This window comes from Suricata suricatta, chromosome 8, assembly GCF_006229205.1.
Source record: "Suricata suricatta isolate VVHF042 chromosome 8, meerkat_22Aug2017_6uvM2_HiC, whole genome shotgun sequence".
Classification (NCBI taxonomy): Eukaryota; Metazoa; Chordata; class Mammalia; order Carnivora; family Herpestidae; genus Suricata; species Suricata suricatta.
Window position 1 is genome coordinate 117,525,295 of NC_043707.1, and position 12,624 is coordinate 117,537,918.

General features: G+C 49.8%; 1 protein-coding gene, 1 non-coding gene and 1 pseudogene across 2 annotated transcripts in view; 2 read left to right on the plus strand and 1 right to left on the minus strand.

Moving 5' to 3' along the window:
• Nucleotides 1-1,921: 1,921 nt before the first annotated feature.
• Nucleotides 1,922-10,022, minus strand: LOC115297885 (annotated as a pseudogene).
• LOC115300508 lies at nucleotides 7,801-7,908 on the plus strand. Its single transcript, XR_003912680.1, has one exon. It is a non-coding gene; the product is annotated as a U6 spliceosomal RNA (small nuclear RNA).
• Nucleotides 10,023-12,318: 2,296 nt separating the features above from the next.
• The window catches only part of RNF19B (ring finger protein 19B), a 19,884-nt gene continuing 19,578 nt past the window's right edge, over nucleotides 12,319-12,624 (plus strand). Inside the window, exon 1 of the mRNA XM_029945855.1 lies at nucleotides 12,319-12,618. Within this exon, the coding sequence (XP_029801715.1) occupies nucleotides 12,460-12,618 (159 nt within the window). The 5' untranslated portion in view covers nucleotides 12,319-12,459. The remainder of the gene's footprint in view (nucleotides 12,619-12,624) is intronic.

Genomic DNA, 12,624 nt, shown 5'->3' on the forward strand with positions numbered 1-12,624 from the left:
ATGTGGCCCCACCCACTTGGTAACTGACCTGAAATTGTTCTCCCACAATTGCCAACAACATAGGCTTCCTGTATTTTGAGAAAGGGGAAGTCCAGTCAGCAATCTACCTTGAGTCATTTGTTTCGAGAAGGAAGCCTCCGCAATTGGCTTAAGGTAGGAGGAGGAGGAAGATTGCCAGAAAAGAGACAGTAGGCCTAGTTTCTAGAAGTGCACCCACTTCTCAGCTGACTACTCTGAGCAAGCCCCCTCTCTGGCCTTAATTTTCTCACATGGAAAATGGGATAATGATCTTCAACTCACCTGCTTCTCTGCACAGTACTAGCATGAATGTGTGTGCACATGTGAGTGCGTGTGTGTTTGTGCACATGTGAAGAGCTGGAAATTTGAAGGCACTATGCCACTGGGAAGGCTTGGAATGGCCTCTAAGTCCAGAAGTTAAAAACACACTGATCTGGATTCAAATCCTGCCTCTATCAGTTTCTAGCCGTGTGTCCCTGGGCAAGGAATGGAACCTCTCTGAGTCTTGGTTTCTTTTCCTATAAAACAGATCGTTGGTGTCCTCAGCTATGAAATATTAGTTTATCTCCTAATCTGGCTTTGAGGGTTAAATGAGCTCTGTACATGAAGAGCCAGGAAGGAGCGAGGCTCAGAGCAAGTTCTCAGGAACCGTGGCTCTTGTTTTTAATCCTCGATGACCTCTCACTTCCTCCCCTCTGCCCTCTGTGCTGTCTGCTTCACTCTGGTTGTGCTCAGGGCAAAACCCCTTGTCCAACTGCTTCTAATAGATCCTCTCCCACACCTGTGAAGCCACACATAATTGTTAAAATGGAGGATAATTTTTATTTTTATTTTTACCGATTATAAAAATAGTCCATGGGGAGAAAAAAGGATTTTTTAAAGCAAATAAGTAAAAAGAAGAAAATAGTGATTACGTGTAACCTTACCCAGAGATAATCACTATCCATGGCTGGGTGACTTCCCTTCCTGATTTCTTTTTAATGCATGTATCACAGGGTGTTAAATGCAAGTTTCCTGTCATTTTTGCCTTTAGAGCAGAGGCAACAAATGCCAAGGACCACCCAGGCAGGGCACACCAGCAGGATGGAGAAACTGGTTTCATCCGCATTAACCCGGCACCCACCTCCTGTCACCATGGCGTGTATTTGTGTTAGAGACAGAGAGAGCAACAGACACAGAGATACAGAGACAGAGGAGAGGCTGGTTGGGGGAGGGGGGGGTTCTTTTGGACAGGGCTGTTTGATTACTGTCTGGTCCCCACTGCAACCATCCGTTTTACCCAGAGAGGAGGGATGAAGGTGTCTCCTCACTTTTGGGTAGAGGGATTTGGAGACCACGTGGCAAGTTTGTGCCTCAGGGGTCTATGGGCCAGAGAAAGGTAAGTCTAAGACAACAGCCCGTCTTCTATCACTGCAATCCCCGCAGCAGAGATATCATGCCAAATTGTAGGTATCTGCTAAATTTTCTGCCTCCCCAACTTGACCTGTATCCCCTGCCCCTGCAGAAGGCATAGCACTTAGCTGATGCTTGAGACATGTTCTGGTGAACAGAGGAAAGACTGAACAGAAAACAGAAAGAACAAGGTGTTGGAGCCACACAGATCCAAGTTCAAAGCCTGCCTCTGCCACTTTCCAGCGGTGCTCCCTTTGGGGACGTCATCCTCTCTGTAACCTCATTTTCTCACTTGTAAAAAGAAAATAATTGAGTATCTGTTCTTAGTAAAACAGAGCTTCCCACCCCCCTTCCACTGAACTGTCATTTTATTCTGACACCGATCAGAGCTGCTCCCCAGCAGGGCCTTTGTCCCTCAGCTATGGGTCCACTGGACGGGGTGCAAGGGTGCTGGCCAGCACAGGTGGCATGGGCTCTCGGTAGCCAGAACCAGAGACCTGGGCCAGGCCTGTCACAGCTCCTTCTTTCAGGAAGAGGACCCCAGCTGCCCCTCTAGGAAAGAGATCTGCTAACTAAGAGAGTCCAGGCAGTCCAGCTGCCGGAAGGAGCGAGCCAGAAGCTGCTGGAGTCAGGCAGCCTGTGCTCCAGGGCCCTTGAGGCCAGGCGATACAGTGGGGCCAGCAACAGCAACAGCTTCTGCTCCAGCACATCCACCCTTGACTGAAGCCGCTGTACCTCCTCCTCTAACTGCACTGTCCATTCCTGTTGTGGGGTTTGGGGCTACCCTCAGGGTCCCTTTCTTGGGTAGGCAGAGCACACCATCTGCTGATGGGCTGTGCCCTTCCCAACACTGGCACCACTAACTACCCACGGTGTTGACACACCACGGGGGACAGGTGCCCCCTCCAGCACTGCATTCATCCATGTCTGTCTGGCAGGTGTCACCCTGCCATCCTGCAGGGTGTTGACAGCAGCCTGGCTGGACACAGTCCCTCCCCCACCCCTCCCACCCCCCTGCTCTGCCTTGGTGGCTGGCATATTGCTGCTCCACAGGCCCTGGGGAGACTGCTGGGCCTCTTCCAGCCAGGGCAGCAGGCATGGGTGGAGGCTGGCCCAGGGCCGTGGCAGTAGGCAGTCCTGTAGATGGTCCAGTAAGAGCTGCAGGTTCAGTACTGTCACCGGTGGTGAGGAACATCTGCTACACAAAAACCTCGGGTCCCCTGGGAGTCCTGATGGCACACACCCTGTAGCCAGGCCGGTAGACATTCACAGTGCCACCCACTGCCAGCACTGGGAGCCACACCAGAATTAACTCCCTGGAGTCACGCATGTCCCGTGTCCACAAGTGGGATGGCCTTCTCCTTGGGGTGGATGCCCCAGCTGAGACCACCCTGAAAAACAGAGTTTTTATTGAAATGAGATCAAGCATTGGCACACAGTAGGTGTCTCAACTTACAAAAACACAGTAGTTTTGGAAACTGCACACTGGCGCAGGCCCTCCTGAGAATTTCTCATCTCAGCTGATACAGTGCTGGATCTTGGTTTCCTTCCCTACTCCTTCCTCGGTCACCACCGTCATCATCATCATTAGCAGCAGCTGCTGCTGCCAGTTGTATGGCAATTTCCAGAAATTCTATGACTTGGTCTCCTGTAAATCCACCAATAATCCTGTGAGGTCCATATATAATTCCTATCCCACAGACGGAACTCTGGCCTAAAGAGGGTATATGACTTGCTCAAGGACACACAGATCTGAGACTTGAGGGCACTGCTTTTGACCTTCCTTAAATGAACTGATTTAATAGGTACTCAGCACCCACTGTGTGCCAGCTACTTCAATCAGCAGCATGGCTCCTGCCCCCTCACAGATGAGTGGGGAGGATAGGCATGCCAGGAAAAACAGTATACTTATAACTCTGCATGGCAAGTGTGCCCATGAAAACTCCAGAAAGATGATAATTTCTTTTGGTGGGGGCAATCGGTTGGAGAGCAAGTCCAGTCCACTTTTTTTTTTTTTAATCTCTGTGGCTTTGGGCAAGTCTCTTCACTTCTCTGGGCCTTAATTTCTTCATCTGTAAAACGTGGAGTGTGATGAGTGTCTCATATAGGAAAGTATGACTTTCTCACACAGTCAGTGCAAGGATAACAGAGATAATGTGTATGTGAGGCACAGTATCTGGTACAAGCAAGAATTCAGTGGGTTGCAGCTGAGTCTTCATTATTGCAACCTAGTGAGGGGCTGCCTGGCCCCTTGAGATCTTCACTAGAGGAGCCCAAGCACCCACTGCAAAACCCTCTCCAAGATGACTGCAAATTCCTGGGAGAGTTGATTTCTCCTGATTCAGATCCTGCTTCAGCCTGTACTGTCTTTGGTCAACACTATACCAAAATAGATGTAAAACCTGGCCCCTTCCACTATTTCCACAACACCCCAGTCTAGGCAGCCTCCATGAGTATAGGAGGCTTTTGTGAAGGTTTCCTGGGATGGGAGACAGAGAAGAGGGTCATACAAAAAAACCTCAGGGTGAACTAAAAATAACTTAGTTCCCAAGATGGCCTCAGTCTCGTCCCCAGCCCTTAGCCTTGAGACAGCTGCCATAGTTTGGCTATTGTGTCCAATCCCTCTTCCTAAGAAGCTCTCCAATCTCCATTCCAGGCATTACCCCATTGTTTGAAGCCTTGGAGGTTGGGAGGGTTGGCTCTCCCCCTACCTCCCCCTCACCCAGCCACCCCCACACACCTTCTCTTCACCCCCACAGGATGGGAAACAATGTTGCCATCATTCCTGGTAGTTGATGCTGGTGGGTGGGTGACCCTGACTAGCTGCTGGCTGCCACCCTGCCTTCCCCGTTTTCAAAACCCAGTCCTCCAGTTTCTGGTAGATTCTCTTGAGTGCTCCATAGCTTCAAACATCCAGTATAGTTCTAGGAAAAAATTCAAATGCTAGTCCATTTTCTTGTTGCCTTCACAGCAGCTGCGTCTCAGCGCTTCAAGAGCAAACCTTCACTTTCAACAGTTTTTCAAAGTATTTTCCCAACCAAAGCTATCGTCTTCTCTAGGACAGGAGGTCACACGCTGAGGAGCTATGAGCTGCAACTGGTTAGCAGGGGTGTTCTTAAGAAATCAAATCAACATGGGGCGCCTGGGTGGCTCAGTCAGTTGGGCGTCCGACTTCGGCTCAGGTCATGATCTCACCGTCTGTGAGTTCTAGCTGGTCATCTGGCTCTGTGCTGACAGCTCAGAGCCTGGAGCCTGCTTTGGATTCTGTGTCCGCATCTCTCCCTTCTCATCCCCTGCTCAAGCTCTCTCTCTCTCTCTGTGTCTCTCAAAAATAAGTAAACATTAAAAAAAATTCAAATCAACATTTAAAATTTCAGAGATTACGCATGAAAATCTGGATTTGTGGCTTTTCTTGTAAATGCATAACGTCTGGCATCCTAGGGCCCACATTCTTCCCAAGGAGCCTGTTGGCCTGAATGGAAAGCAGAGTCTCTGCCCTTTAGACAAGTTTTTCTTGTGCGGTTGCCCACTGGTTTATTTCTCCTGCTTGATCCCTGCAGGCTTTCAACTTTGTGACCTTTGCTAAAGGGCATTTCAGCACCAGTTTCCACCCTTCACAGCGTTATTACTTACAATCAAGTTGGGTCTATGAATTTGGTAGGTTCACAAAGGGCACCCTAGGCAGAAGATACAGCAACAGTAGTCACTTAAGTAAGCCAATCGGTGACTGTTCTTGGAAGGGCAAGGGGTCCTGGGGTCCGGAGGGACTGGGTCTCTGGTGTGAGGGGGGGGCGGGGCTGTAAAGGGTCAAACTGAGGCCTGGTTCTGAGGGCCTTAATGCTCTCTTACAGGGCACTGAGAGCCAGTGTGGGGTTGAGAACAGGGACACAGCATCGGGTGTGCATATGAGAAAAGGGGCTGGGAATCTCGCAGGCGGGATGGACTGAAACCCTCCCATCCCCCTGAACGTTCCCCCAGAAAGCCCAGCGAGAGGCTGAGGCCTTGGTCCAGGAGGGTTCGGGACACTGCGGCCAGGCGGTAATGGCTGGGAGGATGGCAAGGGAGGGACTCCGGAGAGAGCCTTGCGCGGGAATCGGTACCCTTGACCTTGACGGAAAACACTGCAGGCGCTGCGCCGGCAACGCGCACGTCTATGCGCCCTCCCCTCCCCTGAGCCGCAGCGGACTGCGGCGGAATCCCGGCCCCCAGCCTCAGCGCCCTCCCGCGCCGCTGCGGCACGCGAGGGGCGGGGGCGGCGGGGCGGCGGGGTTGCCGGTCTTCCCTGGGAGGCCCGAGAAGGGGGTGGGGAAGGACACCGGTCACGTGGCGCCGCCACCAGGCACAGCCGGATTGGCTGTCCCGCAGCCTAGCCTGCCCAGCCGCTCGGATTTCCAGGCACGGAGCAGCCCCTCCCGCGAGTACGGGCGCGCAGGGGATGTTCTGGCCCAGCGCAGAGCAGGGTAGGGCGGGGGCCGAGCTCTCTCTGTCCTGTTAACCGCTGCCCGGTCGCTGGCTTCTCGCCGAGATCCTCACTGCAGCTTGGGAGGTCTGTTGATTGTCTCAGTGAACACATCCCGTCTCTGCTTCTCTCCTGCTTTCCCCCATCTGCCTCTTTGCCTGCCGTGCTAACCTGGAGGCCAGCTTCGCAAGGACTGGCTGAAGCGGGTTTGTGTTACTTGCCACAATGTTACAGCTTTTTGGGCTAATCAGTTAACCTGGCTGGAGGTGGGGAAGAGTCAAATAGAAATCCCACAGACATCTCAAGCCCCCGCACATCCTCCAAACTGACGAACTGCTCCTTCTTTGTTTCTCCGTTTTAAGCAAAAACCCGATAGCCATGTCCATCTTGCTACCCTCAATCCAATCTATGACCAGAATCTATTCACTTTACCTCCAAAATATTTCATAAACCTCAGTACCCAGCACTTTCCCTTAGGATTTATCCCAATTTACACTGTATGTTTATTTGTGGGATTGTTTTTGAACAGTAAGCACCATGAGAACAAGAACCTTGTCCTTTTGCTCATCACTGTATCACCAACACGATACCGACACATAGTAGGTGCTTAATAACTTTTTATTAAATGAATAGATGTATGGCAAGTCCTGTGCTAGGTACTAGCTGTGGAAAGGACAGCAGAATTTAAGGTCAGACACACGGTTCTATCCTCAAGAAGTCATCTATATAACACACGTGCCCTGAAGCCTTTTCTGTGCTAGGCCAGGACACAAGATGTAGTAAGACACCGTTTCTACCTTTCTCCTCCATCTAAGGGGACCACACATCACCAACCTAAACAACAATAAGACTGGTACTGGAGGGGTCAGGTGTGGTGGTAATATAATGACCTCTAGAGTCAAAAGAGTCCAGGGTTTGGACACTAATGATCTGGCTTCCCAGCCCAGCTTTGTCTCCTTCTGGCTATGTGACCACAAGTCTCCTCTCTTTCCAAAGCTCCGTCCTTTCATCTTAAAAATGGGGGATAAAAATACTATCTAAAAGACATTAACAGACAAATGAAAGCACTAAGTGCCAGGTTTTACAACAATATTGGGTATAGGTGGGTGACTATACCTCCTACTTTGCCTAAAAGAGACCAGTTGACACCTGTTGAACCATGGCAATTAATTAATAATAGCACTTCTGGGGGCACGTGGGTGGTTCAGTTGGTTGAGCTTCTCACTTTGGCTCAGGTCATGATCTCATGGTTCGTGAGTTCAAGCCCCACATCAGGCTCTGTGCTGACAGTTCAGAGCCTGGAGCCTGCTTCAGATTCTGTGTCTCCCTCTCTGCCCCTCCCCTACTCATGCTCTCTCTATCTCTATCTCTTTCTCTCTCAAAAATAAATAAACCTTAAAATAATAATACCTACCATTCCTCGGGCCCCTGGGTGCCTCAGTCGGTTAAGCATCTGACTTCAGCTCAGGTCACGTTTTCGTGGTTTGTGAGTTCAAGCCCCGCATCAGCCTCTCTGCTGTCAGCACAGAGCCAGATTTGGATCCTCTTTTCCCCTTTCTCTCTGTCCCTGCCCCTGCTTGCATGCACTCTCTCTTTCTCAAAAATGAATAAACATTAAATTTAAAAAAATAATAGTGTCCCCATTCATTCTCAAAAGTCCTGGGTTAAGACAGTAAATTATGTGATCATCCTAGTAACAAGTATGATACTTGAGTTATCTACATTGTGCTGGGGACACAAAGGTGGGAGGGTGGTGTGCTGACTGCAGAAAGGGGGGCTATGACCGTGGAAATGAGCCTTGCAGTATGCATGCTATTATACCAAGTAAAGAGAGACAGGAAGAGCATAAGAGGCAGAGGGACCAGCATCTGCGAAGGAAACAAAACTTGGTAATTCTGGACATGTTCAAATAACATCAAGAAGGCTGAATGGTGCTCACTTTGGCAGCACATACACTAAAATTGAGATGGCACAGAGAAGATTAGCATGGCCCTTTGCACAAGGATGACATACAAATTCATGAAGTCTCCCATATTTTTAAGGGGTGCCTGGCTAGCTCAATCAGTAGAGCATGTGACTCTTGATCTCCGGGTTGTGAGTTCCAGCCCCGAGTTGGGTGTAGAGATTACTTGGGGCGGGGGGCGGGGGGCTGGGAGAGGCCCAATAGCTCAATTCTAAGAGGCATGGAAGGAGATGAAGCTGGCGGTGGGAACTGTAGAAGGGACTGACATGAGTTGGTGGCTTCACAAAACAATCCAATTGAGGAGCTGGAGCCAAAGTCCAGGCAAGAGAAATAATAAGAAAAGTGAGGTTCTATCAACACCTTAGAGATAAAACAGACTTGGACGTGGGGGCTGGTGGACAGGTCAGGGGCAGGAGAACTTCTGTGGGAATGGAGAGGCCATTCACTGAAGCAGGTGGGGAAGAAGGGCCAGGAAACCCAGGAGACAGGAGGCGACCCAGATCAGACTGCCAAAAGTAGGGGTCATAAGAGGTAGAGGTCAGTTCTGAGGCCAGAGGAAGGAGCTGGGTGTACTCAGGTGACATCTGATTAAAATTACCTTTCAGAGCAACCTTGAAAGGCAAGAGAACGCTCAAAAATAGAGCCTCAAGTAAAGAAGGAGCCAATTTTGTAGACCAACTTCATTGTACATATCGCTCCCCCTGATCAAAATATTCCCACAGTGCCCCACCGCCTAACAGAATAAAAGCTGAGGTCCTCAGCCTGGTGTTCAAGGCTTCTGGTGACCTGACCCCAACCTATCTCTGGTGAATGTTTCATATTTCACCTGGTCATTTTGCCCACTCCCTTCTTCTGAAAATAAGAATTGCTCCTCCCCTGGCCCAACATATGGTCCAGGTGGGGACTACCAACTATGACATCCCATCCCCTGTGATCAAGCGTGTAAGTGAGCATGTGACCAAGCCTGGTCAATCAGAGTCCTCCTGTGGGATTTTGGGGGATTTGGAACAAAGGGAAGAGATTTTCTCATCTCTCTGGTGAGGAAACTAGAAGGCATGTGCTAGGGATGGGCGCAGTTCCAGCCTGGAGAGGAAAGTGGTCTGAAAAACCACAATAGGGAGATGAGAGGGTTATTGTTTAGTAGGTACAGGGTTTCAGTGTGAGAGAGAAAAAAAGTGCTGGAGATGCATGGTAACGAAAGTTGCACAAACAATGTGAATATACTTAATGTCACTAAATCGCACATTTGAAATTGGTAAAAATGGGTGGCTTAGTCCATTAAGTGTTCGGCTTTGGCTCAGGTCATGATCTCACGGTTTAAGAGTTCAAGCCCCACATTGGGCTCTCTGCTGTCATCTTGGAGCCCCCTTTGGATCCTCTGTTTCCCTCTCTCTCTTCCCCTCCCCTGTGCTCTCTCTCTCTCAAAAAAAAAACATTTAAAAATTGGTAAAAATGGTAGATTTTATGTAATGTATACTTTACCACAATTAAGAGGAAGAAAAGGAGGAGGAGTTGCCAGGCAGAGATGCAAAGATGAACAATGGCAGAGTGAACATGGCTCCCTGGATGTAGTCGTCCTTGGGCTGCGTTGCTGTAGTGCTTGTCTCAAAGGATTGCCTGAGTCAACTTCCTCTTTTAGTATCGGCTAGTTCGTGTTGGGTTTCTCTTCCTTGCATCCAATGGAGTCATAACACAGAGCCTTTCCATTCTCTCTTCTCTCTTGCATCTTTTCAGACTTTCTCCACTCCTGTCACACCCTGCTGTCCACACTTCCTCCGACTGACTCTGTGTCCGTACCTCTATGCCTTTCCTCCAGACTCCCTCTGCCCTTCCCCCTACTGACAAGTGTCAACTCTTACTCATCCTTTGAGACCCGGCTCAAAGGGCTGTTCCTCAGAAAGCCATTCCTGACCACCCTGAGCAAGGCTTGTCAATGCCTTCCTCTGGCCTGTCCATGTCCTTGTCACCTAGGATCCCAATGACCTGCCTTCTTGTCTGCAACTCTCATTAGGCTCTGTTTTTCATCTCTGTGACCCGAGTGCCCTACAAACAGCCTAGCGCAAAGAATCATAAATGTTTACTGAATGAGTGAAAAATAAGTAAGACTTCTTCTTTCTCTCATGCCATCCCCCTGAGTCACTACTCAGTCTCTACAAAGTGGAGACAGAGGAAAAAAAAGAAGTGGGAGGAATTGCTTTAGTCCTCGATTTAAGGGTGATGGATCCAGGAGGGAAGAAAACCCATTAGGAAAGAAATGGGGCCATTGCAAAGTTCAATGGCATTTATGAGAGGTCAGCTTTCTGCCAAAGCACTGATGGTGGCAGCTTGGAGCTGAGGCACAGTTTGTTTGGACGCCAGTGCCAGGACAAGCAAGCTTTCAGTGTGTTGAGCTTTTCAGCAGGCTTGGATGCTGACAGCTGTGAGGGGAGAAACACCTAAAAGCCATCTGGGTCTGCCTGGAATCAGGGACCCCCATCTCCTTTGACACAGTCTGACCCAAGGAGCAAGGCAGACCTCTTCCGACCCTTCATCCCCACCACAGACACACACCTCCTTGAAGGGGACCCTGCAACTCATCAGGACATTTAGCACTGAAGACAGAGTAAAAAACAACTATAGGGAGCTGTGGTTTTGATAATATTGCTTACTAAATAGTCCATGGCTTCCCCCTACAATTCCCAGCCTCCCTTGCAGTTAGATTAGGCTTCCGGGACAAGTTCTGCTTAATAGTCTGAATGGAAGTAATGAGTGAAATACTTCCAGGCTGAAGTATTTCTTTGCCAGTACATAATCTTCTAGCAGTCTTTCCCTTATTGAGGCAATCCCGAAAGCCTTGTGTTGAGGTGATAGAGCCCAGGATGGAAGTGGCCTGGATCTCTGAGTTACCCAGTGGAGTGGAAGATCTGTATCTTGGAGAGTGCCTTGACCCACATCAAGCTTTGCATGAGTGAGAAAAATAGACCTTTTTTGGGTTAAGCCATTAAGCTCTTTGGGTTGTTTGTCACCATAGCAGAGCCTAGCCCATTCTGAGCAATATATAGAAATTAACTGTTGTTTTAGCCATCCAGTAGCAAATCTCCTTACTTGAGAAACATTCCCCCTCCTTGCAATATTGGTCACTATGTCTTCTTTCCTGACTTCTCAGCAGCATTTATCACAATTGACTACTCCCCCCACTCACACCCCGAAACATTTTATCTTGGTGTCTGTGACATCACACCTGCCTGGTTTTCCTCCTCTCACAGCCCCTGCTTCTCACTTTCCTTTTCTGGCTCCTCTTTTACTGTTTTAATCTCAAAACTTTGAAGTTTCTCAGGGCATATTCTTGGGGACCTTTCTCATGGTTTTAAATGCCACCCATGAGAAAGACAGCTGATCCCTTCCAGTATTCACTCTACCATTCTCTATTAATCACAGAGCCCCTGTTTTTAGCTAGGCACATTGTACCTAGTTAAAAGACCACATTTCTCAGTGCAGCCATGGGCTTATGTTTTGGCCAATGAGACGTCAGCAAAAATGTATGGGACTTCCAGCGCAGTCTCTTAAAAAGAAAAGGGTGTACTCTTCCCCCCTTAAAAAGAAAAAGGTGCACTCTTCCCCGCTTTCTCCTACATATTTCCAAAGGTGTAACACAATGAAGTAAACTTAAGATTGGAAACCAAGTGCTGAATGTAGCAGAGCAGCTCTGAACTGCCTACCTTTGAACTTTTTTGTGGAGAGAAACCAATTTCTATTGTGAGTTATTTTTTTTCTTTTATTATTTGCAACTGAATCTAACCCTAACTGGTCCTTCCTGTCAATGTTGTAGTTAAATGCTCCCGTCCCACCAGGAAGCCTGCTTACAGCAGAAGAAAGATACTAACAGGGGGAAAGGAATGCTGTTCTACAAACTGTAAGTAACCAAGGGGGAATAGGATGGGAGGTGGGCCTAGGAATACAGTTTATTAGTTCACAGAGAGCACTGAATGCTGGTTTAAGAAATTTGGGCTCTATTCCGCAAATCCCTTGTGGATATGAGACCCTGTCTGTCTTATCTAGTAATGCCTCCACTTTGTAGATGCTTAATGAATGACTATATTCTTTATTAATTAATGCTGTTAACTTAACTAAAGAATTGTTACAAGGTGGACCAGTTGGGAATCACCACCTGATCTTTTTACAGATGAAGTAACCTAAGTATCATTTGCAGGAAGTGGCAGTCGGCCTATCCGCGAGGAAAAGCAAACCGAAAACTCCACCTCGAGGATGAAGGCAGTAGGGGGAATGGAACTGGGGACGTCGGCCAAGAAAAGCAGTTGGGTTAGTGCCTCCTCAAGATGGCTGCTCCGAACCCCATGACCGGGAGGAGGCGGAGCTCCGCCGCAGCACGCCCGGCCCCACCCACCTCGGCCCCGCCCAGCGCCCCCCTGTCGGGGGGCGGTGCGCGTTGTGAGGTCTCAGTGAGGCGCCTGCGCAGTGGGCAGCGGCGCGCGGGGCGGAGGCTTTATAACCACTTCGACGCGGCCACTCGGCTTCTGGCTCGGGGACGGCGGCTGGGGTGGCGGCGGTCGCCGCGCCGGTTGGGGGGACGCTGAGGCGGGAGCTGTGGTGGCGCTGGGCGCCCCTCGCTCCTCGGCCTCTGGGGGTCATGGGCTCAGAGAAGGACTCCGAGTCGCCGCGCTCTACATCTCTACACGCGGCCGCGCCCGACCCCAAGTGCCGCAGCGGCGGCCGGCGCCGGCGCCTCACCTTCTACAGTGTCTTCTCCTCCTCGGCCCGCGGCCGCCGAGCCCGAGCCAAGCCGCAGGCCGAG